Consider the following 18,834-nt stretch of genomic DNA (forward strand, 5'->3'; position numbering starts at 1 on the left):
GAAGATCACTTCACTAGCGAAACACAATAAATGTGCACGGGAGTAATGTAGTGACCATTTGTGAAGGTAAAAAATATTCAAAGGCTTTAATAAAAAATTGCTGTTTTTCGTCCTGCACATTGTTAAAACGGCAATATCATTCTCCAGCAGGTTTATCATAATGAGATTGTTAAAGATGGCTTTCATTTAAGTTTCACCTGTGGGTTTACCCTAAAGTTAAGACCGTTTTTAGGATGTTTTATCTAGTTAGGATGCTTTTCAAATATCTATTTCCTATCAGTCAAAATAAGATAATTGAGTTTTGTTATTCTGTAATAATTTTTGTCTTAAATGAGAACCTAACTGACATACCATGGTTACCAAAACAGATAAGATGAGAATTTAAAGTTATGGGGCTCTATCATACATCCGGCGCAATGCACGACACAAGTGTCTTTTGCTAGTTTCAACCCGGCGCAATGATAATTTTCACGTTTAGCGCCGCGTTGTTTAAATAGCAAATGCATTTGCGCTCATTTTTGCGCCCATGGGCGTTCTGGTCTGAAAACGAGGTGTGTTCAGGCGCATTGTTGGCGCGTTGCTATTTTGAGGCAACTAAAATAGACTACACCATTGACCAACAAAAACCTGGTCTAAAGTCTAAAGTCAATGGTGCAATATTGTTTTTGTTATTTAATGACCGCGTTAGAAATATGCGCCTATAAACGGAACGACAAAGCAGGTTTGCTCATCTCACACATGAATGCACAGCAGCACAAAAAAGCTTTTAAATATGAAAAAGTAAAGCATTCAAATGTAAAAGATTATTATTGAGTCTCTTGGACATAAATGAGCACTAATTATGAGAGGTTAGAAGGTGTAAAGAGCTAGCCTGGGTGCCAGCCGATCTCAGCCCCGCCCACCACATTTTGAAAAACGGGAAGATCGGTCTGGCGTTTTTCCGTTGAGGAGCTACTATGCGAGTCCCAAAACTGGCCGACGAATCAAATTGTGAGGGCGGGCTTTATACGATGATGGACAGATGATCAACAGTAACGTATCAACCACGTCACCAAAGAGCGCGTGTGTTCAATCTGTTTACAACATAGACTGTAAAAAAAGATGGACGACGCGACGTCGCCTCCCACCATTGTAATGAATTGAAGCCAAAAATGTCCAACACGGTCGCCGCCATGTTACGTAAAAACGTCAGTTTGGAGCCAAGGCATGCGCAGAAGGAATCGTCCGTGGAGCCAGAGGCGGAGCCGCGGTATCAAACTTCCGCCCAAACGCTCGCTCGACCAATTCAACCACGCCAATCATAACGACACGCCCCGTTTTTATAGCATCAAATTACATGCTAAAATGAAACTTACCACAATAATGAAACCTTGAACATATATCAGCGTGATGATAACTACTTGAAAGGACCAAAACCATCTTTCGGAAACTTTTATTGGAAGTGTAAATAATTTTTTTATTTAGAGCAGAGTCCCATTCGTTTGAATGGAGAGGGCGGGGTTTATGACTTGTACTGCAGCCAGCCACCAGGGGGCGATCAAAGAGCCAGAGGCTTCACTTCTCAAGGCTTATGAGGCACACCCGGTTTACAATGAAATGGCTGCCGCTGCAGAAATCAGATGTGTGGAATCTGACATTGAGTCTGTTCTAAAAGATATCGACAGAGCATTGATTGTAAAAGAGGAACAGAGAAACGCGATCAAGGCATTTGTTTATGTTTTCGCCGTCCTTCCTATGGGATTCGGCAAAAGTTGGTCGCACTTATGGAGGACAAAGTCAAAGAAGCAACTGAAATGGGTATCACGGCGATGCAACTTGGCATGCACGACGAGATGGATATAATTAGCGGTCGTTGCCAGCTTCTTTTCGGAAGCCCGGAATCGTGACTGCTGAATAAGTGGTGGGACATGATAGGCTCCGATATTTTTCAAGCCAACGTAATGGGTAGCTATCGTCGTGGATGAAGTTCACCTAACGTACAAATGGTAAGAGAGTCTTACCGTATGACTTAGTAAATACTTAATGTTGTGATATAAATGAAATGTTGTAAACAAAGTAGGTGTTGATGTACCTTCGCTAACTCATACTAAGTATAATTACAATGATGTTAATATCATTGTAGCGAAATTACTAGCAGTTCGGTCAGGCTGCAAAAGACGACATTTCAACATACATCACACACTCCGTTGCTCTGATTGGTCATAGGTCTATCCAATTGAGTGGAGAGGCATTTTTCGGTTGAGACACGCCTCATAATTTTAGCTCAATGGAGCGGTATCAGACTCAAATTCTGATTAGAATTGAGTATGACAACGTCAGGCTAGTAAAGAGCTGCTTCACCTGTAGCCTGGTAAGTAAATAAATGCTTTGCTTTAAACAAATGCATCTGTTTTTAAATGTTTTTCTACCTCACAGATTTATTGTATATGATGACTCTGTACCTGTGGATATGGTGGGATGAGAAACATTTTTAAGTAATGCTTAAAAAAAAAAACTCATGGCGCTGTCCGGGTGCTGAAACAGCTCTCTGCACTTTTGTAAAGTCTTTGGGGTGGTTTCCTGGACAGGGATTAGCTTAATCCAGGACTAGGCCTTAACTAGGCCTTAGTTTAATTAGGAAATATGACTAGTTTTAACAAACATGCCTTACTAAAAACATCACCTGTGTGCATTTTGAGGCAAAACAAAGGGCACTGATGTATTTTAAGATTTGTCAGCGCAAGTTGTTTTCAGTTTGGACAGCTCTTAAAAATGTTTTAGTTTAGGACTAGTCTAATCCCTCTTCTGGAAACAGCCACATAATCTCCTAAAGTATTTTTAGAGTGCAAACCTTTTCTTCCATACTTGTAAATTATTTTTTGATGATATTGGATAGCCATACATTTAAAGGAATTAAAAGCCTGCTTTTTCACTTTCATGACTAAAAGAAAACGGGTTTTAAAGGTTTTAATAAAAAATAACGGTAACGCTTTAGATTACAGCCCGGAAAGTACTACGTAAGTACAGCGAATTTACAGCGTATGTTTCTGTAATTATAGTTTACTTATGAAGTACGTACGTGTAATTATAAGGGAACAATTTATAATATTTGGGGAATAAAGGGGTAACCACCAGGAAAAATACAAATAATATATGCAGTAAAGTACTGCGTAAGTACAGCGAATTTACAGCGTATGTTTCTGTAATTATAGTATACTTATGAAGAACGTAGGTGTAATTATAAGGGAACAATTTATAATATTTGGGGAACAAAGGGGTAACAACCAGGAAAAATACAAATAATATGTAGTAAGTATTTTAGATTACTAAACAAAACTTAAAATTCAGTTAATGTGTTTATGCAATTTATTAGTACGATACAATTTATTTAGAATTTTCAATAAAGGTTACTGACCTTAATAAAGAAAAAGAGTACAGGAATTTATTGGGTCATCAAGCAAAATTAAAAATAGGCAAGGCAACTTTGGTGAAAAAAAGCAAGCAAAACTAGAACTACACTCTTAGAACAAATGTGTTAAAAACAACACATTAGTGTTGATTCTGGGACGACACACTAAATGCGTTGTCCCAAAATCCACCCATCTCTGTGTTATTATGGAAACAACACATTTTGTGTTACTTTTAACACAACTTGTGTTATATTTTAACACAACTTGTGTTATATTTTAACACAACTTGTGTTATATTTTAACACAACTTGTGTTATATTTTAACACAAAATCAACACAAAATGATATATAATGTGTTAAAATTACACATAATGTGTTAAAAACTTAACACACAAAGATGTGTAAAAAATTAACACATCCTTTCTAAGAGTGTATTTTCTGTAGTTACTGTTTTGTGTTGTTACAATCTAAGTCAAATTTTTTTTACTCCCTTGTTTCAGGTAGTTACAGAGTAAGTACAGAATCTGCGGGCTGTAAATTAAAGTGGCACTTGTTACCCCCTTGTTTCACGTAGTTACAGAGTAAGTACAGAATCTGCGGGCTGTAAATTAAAGTGGCACTTGTTACCCCCTTGTTTCACGTAGTTAAAGAGTAAATACAACATCTGCGGGCTGTAAATTAAAGTGGGACTTGTTACCCCTTTGTTCCGAAAATATTATAAATTGTTCCCTTAAAATTACATGTATGTACTTTATAAGTACACTATAATTACAGAAATGTATGCTATAAATTCGCTGTACTTACGCAGTACTTTACTGCATATATTATTTGTATTTTTCCTGGTTGTTACCCCTTTATTCCCCAAATATTATAAATTGTTCCCTTATAATTACATGTACGTACTTCATAAGTAAACTATAATTACAGAAACATACGCTGTAAATTCGCTGTACATACCCAGTACTTTCCGGGCTGTAATCTAAAGCGTTACCAAAATAACAATTTCAATAAAAGTGAAAAACAACATAATTATTTAACATTAATCTTAAACTGGGGATCTTCTTCCTCTGCTTAGTTTTTCAGTTTACAAAGTCCGTCATCTAAATAGGGATTAGACATAGCGCCAGCGCAACTGGCTTTTAAAGGGGATGAGAGCTGAGACTCTCATTGGTTTATTGCATGTTACGCCCAAAACACTCATTACTCATTAAAAGAATAGGACCAACCCTTTTCGACCCAGCGCTCGGCGCACAAATTATTTTTCCCGTCGTTAAAATAGCAAAAGTGGATTCGGACACGTCCATTTAGACTGTGCGCCGTGCACTTTAGACAATGCGCTTAGATCGTTAAAATAGGGCCCATGATCTTTTTCTAATACACCCCTGAATTATCTCCTGATTCTCAGAATCTTTTTGCTACTGAATACTTTACACTTTATTTCAATTAAAATCTACAAAGTCTTTTATTTACAAATGACATCAAAACTTTTTTCATTGTGTGAACTGCTGTACATGACTGTAGTAAACTATAGCAAACAGTAGTTTTGTTCATGTAGCCTGGCCAGCAAAGACCAGCATGACTAGCTAAAAAGAAGGCTGAACTCCTAAAGCCAACCTAGCTAACCTACCTAAACTAGTTTAACCAGGCTAGGAGACCATCTAGCATAAATACACACTAAGTTTGCCTGAAGGGTTAAATTAAGATTGTGATATTTTAATCATTAACTGGGCACCATTGTGCGACTGTGGGTAAAGCACACTTGTGATTGTGAATGCCATACTACCACAGGTTGGCACAATGCCAGTAACCTAAATATGATGCTAAATATTTACAGTGTGAAACAATGCAGTGTTGGAATCTTAAAAGACAATCTGAGAGATTAAAATCATAAAGAGAAGTTTATTATGAGAATATGAGCTGATGTTTATAATCAGTAAATAAAACACTTAATAGATGAAAATCACCTGAATTGATTTCATTTCTGTGTTTTTGTCTGCTGCCGTTACAGGTACAACAGAAACACTGGAAGTGGATGAGGGGAAATCTGCTGATCTGAAGACTGAAGTTAAAGACATACAGAGAGTTGATCTGATAGAGTGGATATTTGGAGAAACTCTCATAGCTGAAATCAATCCTGCCAACAATATCTTCAGTACATATGATGGTTATAATGGTCTATTCAGAGATAAACTGAAACTGAATCATCAGACTGGAGATCTTAACATCAATCACATCAGATGGGAACATGATGGAGTTTATAAACTGAAGATCATCAGAGATGGAAAAACCTCAAACAGGAGTTTCGGAGTGACGGTCAGAGGTAACTCAATTTCACATCCAGTCACAGTATCAGTGAACTCTGAGTTCAGTGTGACTTTACTTTAGACTTTCATTTTAAATCAGATAAAACTGTAGATTATTCATTTTTATTTGTTCATATATTTTGTGTTTCTGTGTTATTGGCTATTTGACTATGAGATGATGTTTGACCTTTTGATCTCTTCTGTTGATGTAGTCCAGTAATTACACTCTTCAGTGCTTAATGAATAACAGCTTTTAGTTTATAAAAACATCATTCAACCATTTACTACTTGATCATATCAGTAATATTATTACAAAAGATTCTTATCATTGAGAGCTTTTGATTGAACAAACATTATATCATTATAATCCAACAAGATGCCCCAAAACACCAGAATGATTGACTGAGATCATCCTTCATTTAAAGATGTTTATCACTGCTGCTTCCTCTATAAACAACTTCTGATTTGATCTCTCATCTCTGTTTTTTTACAGCTTCTAAGAGAGAAGATCCAGTGGAGAAGAGAGGAGGAGATTCAGTGGGGATAGAGATGCAGCCGTTGTTGCCTAATAGCAGTTAGTAGCAGTGATGTTTCTCCAGTGTAACACCATCAATATTACAAACACATCAGCATCACATCACTTATAACATCACCCTCTTAATAACGAGTTTATACAATCCACCTGTGTGTGCTGATCAACCAGAGGAAAAGATTGACCTCTGATTTCAATAGCTTGAATAAATGAAGTTAATAGAAAGATAAGTATGTTATAAATATAATAAAAGTCAAGTAAATAAAATGAAAGTTAATGGAACACATCTGTTGTTCACACTGATCTACAGATAAACTCTGTTATTTTAAATATAAATATCAGCTTTCATATCTGTTACTAGATGCAAAAATTGTGTACCGCATGTTATATTTGTTGTTTCATACAGCTAGTACATGAAACAAAAGCCTAAATATCTCATGTATATCTAACAGATGTACTCCAGCAGTTTTTCACTGACTGATGTTTGTTGATATTAGTTGACATCAAAAGTATCTGTCCCTGTGTCCTAGTATTCATACTTCACTCATATACAGTATGCAAAACTATGAGTGGTTAAATGTGAATCTGTAGATGAAACAGTGTTTTATTGTTAACCTGATGATCTGCTGATCTTCACTTCTAGTTCATGTCTAACCAGTGGTCAGTTTTCTATCCCATAATGCAACAGGGGTATAGGAGGCATCATATTCATGAAGGAAAACAAACATAAATACTTGTAAACTTGAGTAATTTGACTGTTTTGTAGTTGTGTTGTGTTCCTGTAGTTTAATTGATACTAGTGTGTGATGCTAGCAGCAGCTTTAGGTTTAGCTTCTCTCTTATTGGTTTCTTAGTGAATATTAGCAGATATAGCTGTGCATAAATTATTTTATGTTCAAATGTATGAGGTACAGGTAACAAAAACATTATTCCTGTGGTTAAATTGCTCTGATCAACATATTTTTTCACATATTATAATGGAATGTAATTAATACTAAACACTTTTTGAGAAGTAAATGGTAATGGTATTATTTTAGCTTTTTTAAGCTTTGCCAAATGTTTATATTCTAAATTCTGTGCCGTGTTTTATTATTATGTAACCACGATTGCTATAGTAAATAACTACTTATTTACATTTTGTTACTGTATATTAATATTGTTTGTGTCATAGAGACACATCTTTAATGTGATCTGAATGTAGACTGAATATGTTTTCATGTTGACAGATGATCATCAGTACAATCCATGATACAATCTTTTGTGTTTTTTTATTAGTGTGAAACTGCATGATGCATCGATTTATAGCACTTAATTCAAAGCTTGCACTAAACCCCAAAAAATTTTGAAGTCTTACACTTTAATCTCTTTTAGTCTGTTTTTCTCTGAACATCATGTGTACTGTAACAGCTTTTATATGATACATCACTCATGTTATAATCCTCTTTTTTTTTTTTTTTTTTTTAAATAAAAGCATCTGATAAATAAAAGTCACAGTGCCTTTTTATTTATGTGAGACATTTAATCTAAATATTATCACTCTTAGTGATTTAACACTAAAAAGATTTGTCTGTTTGATTACTTTATGTAACTAGGCCTATATAGTTTTACAATCTGAATGTACATAAAATTAAGTAAATTTATTTAAAAATTAATTAATTTGATAATATCTTATTATGCACCAGTATTGTGTTTGTCTTTTTAAACAATTTAACAAAATAATTAATAAAACATAAATGACGTGATATGAATATGTATAGAGTTTTTACAACAAAAAGTTATGTTCAGTGTAATATTTCTTTATAAACTCTTGCAGGGTCACAACAAGAACAAAGTCATATATTTAATGCAATATTTTTATACAAATGAATTGGTTTTGGACACAAGATGGCGCAAAAGTTAAAGTGAATTTACTGATTACATTACAACATCAATTCAATATATTTTTACTGTTGTTCGTTTATTTGACCACAATGAGGCGCTATAATTATTATTTACGAAAGCATTCATTGTGCTGAGTCTGCTCATTAATTTAAACGAATCGGTTCCTTTGGATGATTCCTTTTGACACAGTACGTGTAAAAAACATTTCGTGAAATACTATAGTTTAATTATATTTCTCTTAAAATACACATGCAGATGTTTCTAACTCGCATATACTGTTTATAAGTTTTTAAAGGTGAGTAGTTTGCAAACGTTTTGTAAGTCGACCTAACCAAGTCATTAAAAGAATCTATTCTCAGGATTCAAATCAAACACCATTCAAAACTTTCACAAGAAAAGCTATTGCCCTTTACACAGAACCCAACACAAACCAATAGAAACCCACAGACACCATTATACACCAGCATTTCTCAATTTATTATTAATATTACCAATCAGCTTCTTAAAGGCGGAGTCCACGATGTTTGAAAAACGGTTTGGAAAAGGAGACGGGCCGACTACCAAAACACACTTATAGCCAATCAAATCAAATCAAATGCCGGGTTGCGTATGTGTGGGGCGGGTCTATCAACAGAAGGTCCAGATTCTATTGGGGTAGGGGCGTGTTTGTTTAGGCGATTTCAAATATCAACACTGGCTTTCAAACATCATGGACTCCGCCTTTAAGTGTGCCACCGATGAACATATTTCTATCCCATAATGTCACAGGGGCAGAAGCCATAAGATTTTTAAAGTAAAACACATCAATTACTTTTGCAGTGCTGTTGGATAGGGGTGTAGAGGGACTCTATGTCAAGGTCATGGGTTTGAATCTCACAAAACACTGAGTAAAAATTTTAGGATGAAATTATTTGCCAAATGAATAAACTATATTAACAATGTTCTTCATGGTGAAATAGGCTACTTGTATATAGGAACAGGAATAAATTTTGTGCAGTGATTTTAATACCTTTATATTGCTGATCCACATAAATGTATTAATGATTATTATAATTAAGAGAATATTTTCATAATTAACGGATGTAACAAACAACATGTCCTCCTGAATTATCTTTATTCAATAAATTATGAAATTAGATGAAACATTTAGTCTAAATTATTTAACGTATTAGTAAATAATAACTTACTTCGTTTGCTTTCTGTTAATGTAGTCTTTAACTTATTTTGCATAGTTTTCTGCTGTTCTTGTAGTGGTAAATATCTGCTGTGTACACAAGATGGCGCTCTACCACTGATATGTGAGCCATGCTTGTGTACGTAAACTATACACGAGTCTCAAAACTCTGTTTTAACGTGTTAAATGTGTTAATATGTTGTGAATGCAGTTCAATTTGAGCAACGAATCAATTTAAAATGTGTTTAACTAGCAGACGCCATTCCGCGAATGATGGACCTGCATGCGGGTTCTGGCTAGATGAGATACAGCTTCGGCCCAAATCTCGCGAGATGTTGGGTTCAAGGTTAGCTTTGCGGGTAGAATAAGAAAAACACAGCAGTTCTGGCTAGATGAAATACATCTGCGGTCTTAATCCTGCGAAATGGTAGTTTTGGAGGTAGGATTAGGATGAAAACAGCGCTCTTCTAGGCGAGATTTTGGCCGTAGCTGTATCCCTTCTAGCCACAACCGCGAAATCATGCGCATGCGCTGCTCGCCACCTTAGTCAGCACAACATCCTATTCCTGCAGCATGGCTTCATTAGTCGAGGAAACTGAGGTAAAACTGAGAGAAACAAACGATTATCTGCTGAAATTAAAGTCAACTTGATAGTCAGAGTTAAGGTTCAGGTTAAAGAAACACAAAGTAAGACTTTAATCATAAAAAGAGCTGCTGTGAGGCTGACAGTACAGATTTAACAAAACACCAACAAACATCTTTTTTGTTTCAGATATGTTAAATTAAAAACATAAACACGCTAAATTTAAAACTTGTCTATTTAAAGTTTTATTGCTTCAGAAAGATTGATTTGTTCATCAGTAGTTGATGCTATTGATCAAAGTTGTAATAAAAGTGTCATCTTCCTCAGATGGAGGTTTCAGAGGTCAGATATCTTCATCAGTCTTCATCAGTTTGTGTCTGTAGTCGCCATCAATATAAAGGTAAGAGGGGTTTTTCTTTGCTCGCTTTAGGCTTCACCTTTGACCTTTCCTCAAGTATCATCAGTTCAACCCTTTAACAAACACGAACGAACCAACACGAGTTACAATGTGATATGTTTAACTTACAATATAAGTAAAAAAGGACCTGTCCATAAACATTAAAATATTTAAGTAGTAACTCTACTAGAGGTAAATATGTATAATATTTAATATTATTTTAAACTGTTTATTATTTAATATTTACTAGAAATGTATAATTTTACGAAAAATATATATTAAGTATTTATATATAATATAAATTATATATAAACGTAAAAAATATTGACCAAAGTAAACTTTGATCATGAAGAGGTGAATTCCTGTAGTGTACACTAGATGACTCTCTAGTCAACACTACAGATTGAATATTCAGGGTTCGGTGATCATAAAAGCAGGCCTCTCAAGTTTTGAAGACAGGCAAGAGTGACATCTCCAACCCCCCACCCAAACACAACAATGACCCCCATTGTTGTTTGAGGGGCTTTCCTCTCAGGGCGAATGAGAGGATGCTTAGTTGCCTTTTACCTGAAATCTTTGAAAGACAGATGCAATGATTAATGCATTTATGGCCAGGATATAAAATAAGACATGATTTTAAAAGTGACCTATAACATTGACAATTCAATACACTTATTTATTTAATGGTAATAAAACTATTAAGCCTATTTGGAGAGAGAGATGTTTAAAGGGACATTTCACCCATGAAAACATGAAAATTCGGTGCCTATTTGACTGAGAAAAGACAGAAAGGGACTTTGGGCGCATTTGTATGGAAGGCAACAACTCCCACAATGCACCACAATGCACAGCTCTGCAAGCCACTCCCACTAATCCAGTAAATAGAAACGCATACTTTTTAGTCAGACGTCCGTTTGTCCCTGCAGGCTTTCCAGTTGACCTTTCGTATTCTAAAATATGTATCCAGAACGCACTGCACTTATGCGGTGCAAAGCTTGGATGGTTCACCATCATCTGATGTAGAAATTTCATCCAGAAGAAACTGGCACCTTTGAAATTCTCTGCAGCAGATGGACTCCATACAAAGCTTAATGCAAATGGGTGAAGTGTCCCTTTAATGTGACAAAATATCAGTCATTGTGTGATAACGAAATTATAACTAGGCCTAGACTACTTGTTCTGGGGTCTCATTTATAAAGCGTGCGTATGCACAAAACGGGGCTGGAAATGTGCGTACGCTAGTTCCTACGCAAAGGTTGCGATCTATAAAAAACAAACTTGATGGGAGAATGGGCCTGCAGGGTGGGATCTGAGGATGATTCATGTATGCACACTTGCAGGTGATCTGTGATTTATAAAGTTTTTAAATATATTTTTGGCCTATGCCATTTTTGGCTTTTATGCGTACGTAGACTTTTAGTAAGGATCCTACGCACAGTCTTATGAATGAGACCCCTGAGCAGGTGTTGTCAGTGAACAGTCTGTAAAACTAAAACTGATGCTGATTATCTGGGAAACATTCTCTAACAGCAGTCAAGTTGTCATTGTTTGTGTCAAAGAAGTTGTGAATTTGTTGTAACATTAAAACAGGAGATCATGACTTACTCTGTACTCAAAGTGATGCTTGGAGCTCCAGTGGTTTTCTTTTGTGTGTGAACGAGGATGATGGTGAACAATTCCAGGATATGCTTTTTTCATTGGTTGTTGCGTTAAATCTTACCCAGATACAATAATGCTTTTTTCTGATTGGCTATTGTGCAGCCTTTTTCTTTATTTTTTGATTGGCTGATAAGTGGCTGGCTCGACTAGAACTCCAGGGGAGACAGGCTTGATTCCTGCCCGGTACATTTTGGGCGCTGCGGCATATTAAATATATGATGAATAGTTTTTTTGTGTGAGAAATACAATGTGTGACGGGAATGCGTGACAAAAGACTGAATTGAGTGACTTGAGAGCTCTGTAACAGCATGCAATGTCTTGTTTTCTGTATGGTCAGGTGTTATTTACATCTTGACACAACATGATACTTTGCTCGAAGTATCACCTGGGTTTTTACATATGAACTCGAGCATTGAGAACATTGTTTGTGTACACAGAGTTTACTAAAAAGAAGTTTTTGAACAACTGACTTTGGTTGTTTTGGTGTCCGCTCGCCGCCATCTTGCCAGTCAAGAGGTCTCGATCTCTGAATGCGACGTAAGGAGGGATGAGAGTAAAAATGGATAGCTCCTAAAGCATAAATCCATATAAATGCATGGATAATTCGTTGTTTTGTCGCAAGTGAAATACAATATTGACCTTCTAGTTGAAAAAGGAGCCTCATATGAGATTCATTCATTCGCATTCAGGGATCGATTCTTTGGCAAAGATGACGAGCTGACACCATAACAGCCAAAGTCAGTTGTTCAAAACCTTTCTTTTAGTAAACTCTGTGTACACAAACAATGTTCTCAATGCTCGCGTTCATGTGTAGAGATCCAGGTGATACTTCCAGCAAAGTTTCATGTTTTGTCGTGCCTTCTTAGTGTTGTAAAAACAGTCTTAGTCTTTGGCAGCGGACAGCGGCTGGAAGAACGCATCAGGGATCGAGTAGGCATCACACCCTAACGATGATATGTTTTGTAACGTTTCTTTTCATGACAGTTGATGTGCGAAATGTTGTCTTTCGTACACTGAAAAAAATGGACTTGGTGGGTCTTTGAATTTAAATAAAATAAACATGTATATACAACACAAAATATTTATATTCCTTGTGTAAACATAATTTAATTGATTAGGATGAAAATGTTTTGTTTGAATCTAAAATGAACACATTATTCTCACATTGATTAAAATTGATTGAATTGAATACTTAAAGCAATAAAATTGAGTTTGTACACAAAATGGCACCTCCTGAGCAGAAGGTGGCAGTAACGCTCAATGAAAAGGACGTCAATCGCCATAAAAGAAGAATAAACATCGTTTGTTTTGGGCGCCAAAATGAAGACTCAGCAGCAGTCAGTCAGAAGAACTCTCTCAGAAGGACACCACGTTATTAAAGTAAGTTCTATTATTTATTTATGTTCACTTTATACGTGATACATCTTCACTAGATAGACAGGTTTTTTACAATATGTAGCCATTGCAATGACTTGTAGTAAAAATGAGTTTGGAGGATGTTGGTGGAGTAAGTTAACGTTACAGTCAGTCAGTCAGTCAGTAAGTGTAAGGCTCATAAAGAAAAACAGCGTTTTAAAAATGTCAGCTGTATAACGTTATTTCACGTTTGGTAGTTTTATCCGAGTTGAAAACTGTCAGATTTGAGTTGACTTTTGAGGCACTTTTTACTCAGTTGTTCTATGGAAACGGTTCAGGACAAATAAAACGCTAACCAAACGTTATTCTGTCCAGAGTAACGTTAACGTTATCCATGTAAGTAATTTACCAGATGATATCAATTGACTACATTAATAATGACATTGTATGAAACAAACTGTCTGCTTAATCAGATGAACAGACCCGCGTCAGTTATTCGTGACTTCACTACGCCACGAGCAACACTTGATTCAATTAGAAAAAGCTTTTTTTTAAATGCCTCGCGTGACGTCTGGTATATTAACTGAAAAAATCGCTTTGAAGTGCCACACCTTAAAGCTGACGTTTTCAGAAGAGCACCTTGTTTTAAGATCTAATTTTGTCCAAAATTGCGTCCTATGACAGATATAATACTTATTTCATTATTCTGTGTATGTGTGACCTTAATCATTTGAGGTTGTGTGTTGATTTCACCTCTGAATATTTCCTCTTATAGGTCCATCATCCTTGCATGCGCTACACACTCAAAAGCATTGGTAAGTAATTCCTATCACTGTTTTACTGCTGTTAGGAGCTAAATCTTATTTTTGTAACTAATATACATGTATTATTCTTTGACTCGCAGTACTCAAATATACAATGGTTGGTTAATTTGTTTTCAGATAAATGCTGAATTTAAAAGAATCACTACTGTCTTATGTTCCTGCGTGTCACCTGGACCTCCAATCCAAAAACCTGACGAAACTCTTCTATCAGAAAGGAGGACAGCTAGCAAAAAGACTTCAAACAATGAATGATCAAATGACAGAAGTAAGTAATATAGATTCATAGACATAAAAATGTGTAAACATTGTTGGAAGTACAGAAAATGTAGTATGTTTTAGTTACATCTTTTGGCACACGGGTCATTAAAACACCTGGGAAGATTTAAAGGGGTAGTTCACCCAAAAATAAAAATTCTCATCACTTACTCCCTATCATGTTGTTACAAACCTTTATAAATGTCTTTGTTCTGATGAACACTAAGGAAGATATTTTGAGGAATGTTTGTTCCCAAACCAATCATAAGCCCCATTCACTTCCATAGTGGGGAAATATAATACTATGGAAGTGAATGGGGCTCATGAACAGTTTGGTTGCAAACATTCCTCAAAATAAATGTCTTCCTTCGTGTTCATCAGAACAAAGACATTTATACAGGTCTGTAACAACATGAGAGTGAGAAAATGAGATAATTCACTTTTGCTGTGATTGTCAGGTATGGTAGCACACACTCGAAATGTGGCCTCTTTATTTAACTCATCCCAGTGTAGTGAACACACACACACACACCTGGAGCAGTGGACAGTGCAGCTGCCTTGCTTTGTAACCCATATATTTGTAACCAATTGTAACATGCTGTGGCAATGCACATGGGTCTGTATACTTGCATTTATATTTGTTTGCATTGTACTAATTTCCAATGACACTTTTATTGTAACAGTAACTTTTTTTCTGTTTCTTTAACTACATTTGTCTGTTTTGTACAGGGCATGGATGAAGTCAGCATCAGTGTGGTCATTTGAAGACACCACTGTTGGGATTTGTGCTCTCAAACAACATGCTTCTTATGATGAAGAAGAGGATCTTTGTATAGTCCTGGAAGGCATGAAGGTGTTGCAACATCGTGCCATGTTGTTTGAGCTGATGTATGCCTTAAACCTGAGCTATCCTGATCTCCGCTTTATTTTTGAAGAAATCCAAAAGATTTTAATGGAACTGCATTGAGCATAACTTTAACGAACAGTTTCTTTTAGTGAAAGGATCAGAAAGACTGTGCTGCTCATTTATGTTCTTTTTATTTATCTGTTTTAAGTGTTTTTTCTTATTAAAACATTAACCGTTTGCTGCTCAGAGTTGATTTTGGAAATGGTTGTTGTATTTTGTTTTTGTTGAATCTTTGATTATCAGTTTATACAAATGCTGTAGCTCTGACTTTCTGAAGGATTGATATTTTCCAGTTTGTAAATCCATTTAAAAAAATAAAAGTACTTACTGTTTTGCATGTCTCTTTGGAATGCAGTGTTTGTGCTTTAGCACTTCTAAATCTACTGTGATAGTAACTATTTTAAACATTTGGGTCAGTTTTACAGATGGGGCTTTTTCTAGTCCCAGACTTTTGCAATGCCTTAATTTGAAAACATATTGCACTGACATATCTTGACATATATCAGTGCCATTGTTTTGTCTCAAGATGTACTCCAGTGTTGTTTTTGTAAGGTAGGTTTGTTTGTAAACTTTTTTTGTAAAAAATATCCTAATATAACTAGGGCCTAGTCATGGATTAATCTACAACCTGTTTGGGAAATTGCCCCTTTGTATGTACTGCATGTGCTGATTGTTGTAATAGTTATTGACTGTTGTTGAATTAATGTGTAGTGATTTAAATGAATTGATGATCTGAAAGCAGTGGTTTGCCTCAATATCACTAAACTTTTGTTTAAAACTCTTTGCTTTTTATGCCAATGCAAATGTATTTTGTATTTAAAAAAGAAATAAATAACATTTGGATAATTATGGATGATTATTCTGGTTCCAGAAACATAATGAAATTGCTTTAGAGTTACATAATCCCATAATATAAGCATTAAAAAAGCATGTTGGAATTACAAATGAAAATCTAGTCCCCTTACATAATAAAATTACTTAAACATTACAAAATAAATGTGTTATAGTAAAGAGAAATAGCACTTTGAGTCAACATATTTATATTAGACTACTTGAAACAATTAAAATGTTTTGGTCTGACACATAAAAATTAAATGAGGAAAATTATGTTGGTTTAACACAATCGGATTATGTGGGACCGATGTACACATTAAAATTACGTAAATTGAAAGGATTTTTTTTTTCAGTGTAGCCATTTCTGTATCTGTATGAATCATAGACAGTAAAAGATAAGAAATACGTAACTCGTAGCAAGCTAGCTAATGCTTGTCAGTAGCCTACTGATACACGGTAGGTACTCAACATAGCGGCAGTAAGCTGGAAAAAGAGCGGATGACGTAAAAGGTCACATGACTGATATACATGAATATGCTTGCATATACACCGATCAGCCAAACATTATGACCACCTGCCTAATATTTTGTAGGTCCCCCTTTTGCCACCCAAACAGCCCTGACCCGTTGAGGCATGGACTCCACTAGACCTTTCTATCAGAACCAGTGAATGCTGATTCTGAATCGATAGAAAGGTCTAGTGGAGTCCATGCCTCGACGGGTCAGGGATGTTTTGATGGCAAAGGGGGACCTACACAATATTAGGCAGGTGGTCATAATGTTATGGCTGTTCGGTGTATATGCATTAATAAAAAATATCGCCTGAATTAAATCCCTTTTCCCTTCAGTTTTATTTTATTTTTTACAAAATAACACACTCAATGTATCTAGTTTATATAAATGTATTAAATTTATCTTATTGTGATTTCATTTTAGACTATTGTCTAACAAGTTTGTTTAGTGCATTAATACAGTAAGCTAGTATACTATAGACATCACTAGTCTCCGATGGTAATCTTTGCTTTTACAGCATCTGATAGGCCCCTTCTCTTTTTCCATCGCGTAAGCAAAATTGTGACCTTGTTGACTACATGAAGTGCCAAGCGTTTCACACTTCATTGTTTTCGGTTAAATGAATTCAATGCATCATCTGAGTACTTCAGTTCAAGTGCACTTATTCTTGTTGGAAATTTCATTGTGAACACAAAGGAATGTAAGATTGTGCATAATGTAGTGCATAAAGTATGCATAATTTAGTATATCCTTTCACTGCCATTTCTTCCTACTATGGCTGTGATAAGAAGTAGGTTTGGGGGCGGGGTTAGCAGACAGGGTCCAATCAAATAGCAGCTTCCCCAGTGTGTGAACCAATCAGAAGTAGTGGAATCAAAATCTCACAGGGATTTGAATTTCAGTACAACACTGTCAGTGTGTGTAGTTTTAAGTTGTTGTTGTAAATTGGCATTATTGAATAAAGCTGTTGTTCACATTGCAGACATTACAAGCGTGTAAATGATTTTAAGCCGTGCATTCAGTCACAACTTCCACTCGCATGACAGTTGACGTAAATAAAGGAGGGGCATAATGAAGCCAATTTTGCTCAGTTTAAAAATGCCTTGATATCAGCCCTGTCATTTCTATTAACAACAGGTAATGCTAGAAATATTGCAACTTTACGTGAATCATTTGCATTTGTTTTTCAAAATTATTCTTGTGATTATTTGAATTAGTCACTGAGATAAAAGAGGATGTGTTCTTCTAAAAAAAAAGTCACAGGACACGGCGAGACGTGAGAATGAGATGCAAGATAATGAGGTGTGAGATCATGACGTGCGAGATCATGATATTAAGAATAGTTTTCTGAGAAACTTCTGCTATTTCTTGCTAAAGCCGGACAAAACGTCCAGTAAAGCTATTATTTGTTTGATATGAAAGCATGATTAAGGCTAAGAAGAAGAACTTGTGTATGTCTTGTAACATGTTTGTGGAGTATAAACTTTGTATGTACAAGGCTTTTAAAAACATGTTGCTGCTAGTGTTTTGTATGGCATGCTCAGCCAATAAACATACACTTACATTACGGTCAGTTCAAGTTGTGCTTGTTAGACCCTAGCTAAGTTATTTCCCAAAAATAGCGACCATGGTACTAAAACTATTTCCAATTCCTTGGGGTGTGAACGTGTCAAAAACCGGGTAGTTTTATGAATAGTTGGAATTATACAATGTTTCTGTGGTGCAAAAGTGGATATGCACCTTTCAGATTTTTTTTGTAAGGGAAAATATTTGATAATACATGTCAAAAGCATTCGTTTAGTGTCATTGTCTTATTTTTGACAGAGGTGGTGTTTAGCAGCTTTAGCATCTGAGCTCCTCATGTGACACTGAACCACAAACTCACAAGTCTCACGAGTATATAAGAAAACATTGTATGGGTCAAAATTATAGATTTTATCGACAAAACATTGGGATATTAAGTAAAGATCATGTTACATGAATATATTCCCTACCATAAATTAACAAATGTATTTATTATTAGTAATATGTGTTGTTAAGGACTTCATGTGGACAACTTTAAAGGCAATTTCCTCAATATTTAGATTTTTCTCCCTAAAATAATTTTAAGTAATGTTGCCAAATAATGTCATATCCTAACAAACCATACAACAATGGAAAGTTTATTTATTCAGCTTTTTAGATGATGTATACATCTTACCAGTGTTGTAGTAGCAGTGTTGTGCCTG

General features: G+C 35.4%; 2 protein-coding genes across 3 annotated transcripts in view; both read left to right on the forward strand.

The window, feature by feature from the left end:
* LOC135721226 (uncharacterized) overlaps positions 1-7,711 on the forward strand; it is a 165,508-nt gene extending 157,797 nt beyond the window's left edge. For both annotated transcript variants that reach the window (XM_065243418.1, XM_065243417.2), the window contains 2 exons: positions 5,398-5,709; positions 6,186-7,711. In XM_065243418.1, coding sequence (XP_065099490.1) covers positions 5,398-5,709; positions 6,186-6,271 — 398 coding nt within the window. In that variant the 3' untranslated portion in view covers positions 6,272-7,711. The remainder of the gene's footprint in view (positions 1-5,397; positions 5,710-6,185) is intronic.
* Positions 7,712-9,810: 2,099 nt separating this feature from the next.
* Positions 9,811-18,834, forward strand: part of LOC135721229 (SLAM family member 5-like) — a 38,218-nt gene continuing 29,194 nt past the window's right edge. The window contains exons 1-2 of the mRNA XM_065243423.2: positions 9,811-9,879; positions 10,190-10,262. The gene's annotated coding sequence lies outside the window, so the exon portion shown is untranslated. The remainder of the gene's footprint in view (positions 9,880-10,189; positions 10,263-18,834) is intronic.

The sequence above is a fragment of the Paramisgurnus dabryanus genome, chromosome 24 (assembly GCF_030506205.2).
Source record: "Paramisgurnus dabryanus chromosome 24, PD_genome_1.1, whole genome shotgun sequence".
Lineage (NCBI taxonomy): Eukaryota > Metazoa > Chordata > Actinopteri > Cypriniformes > Cobitidae > Paramisgurnus > Paramisgurnus dabryanus.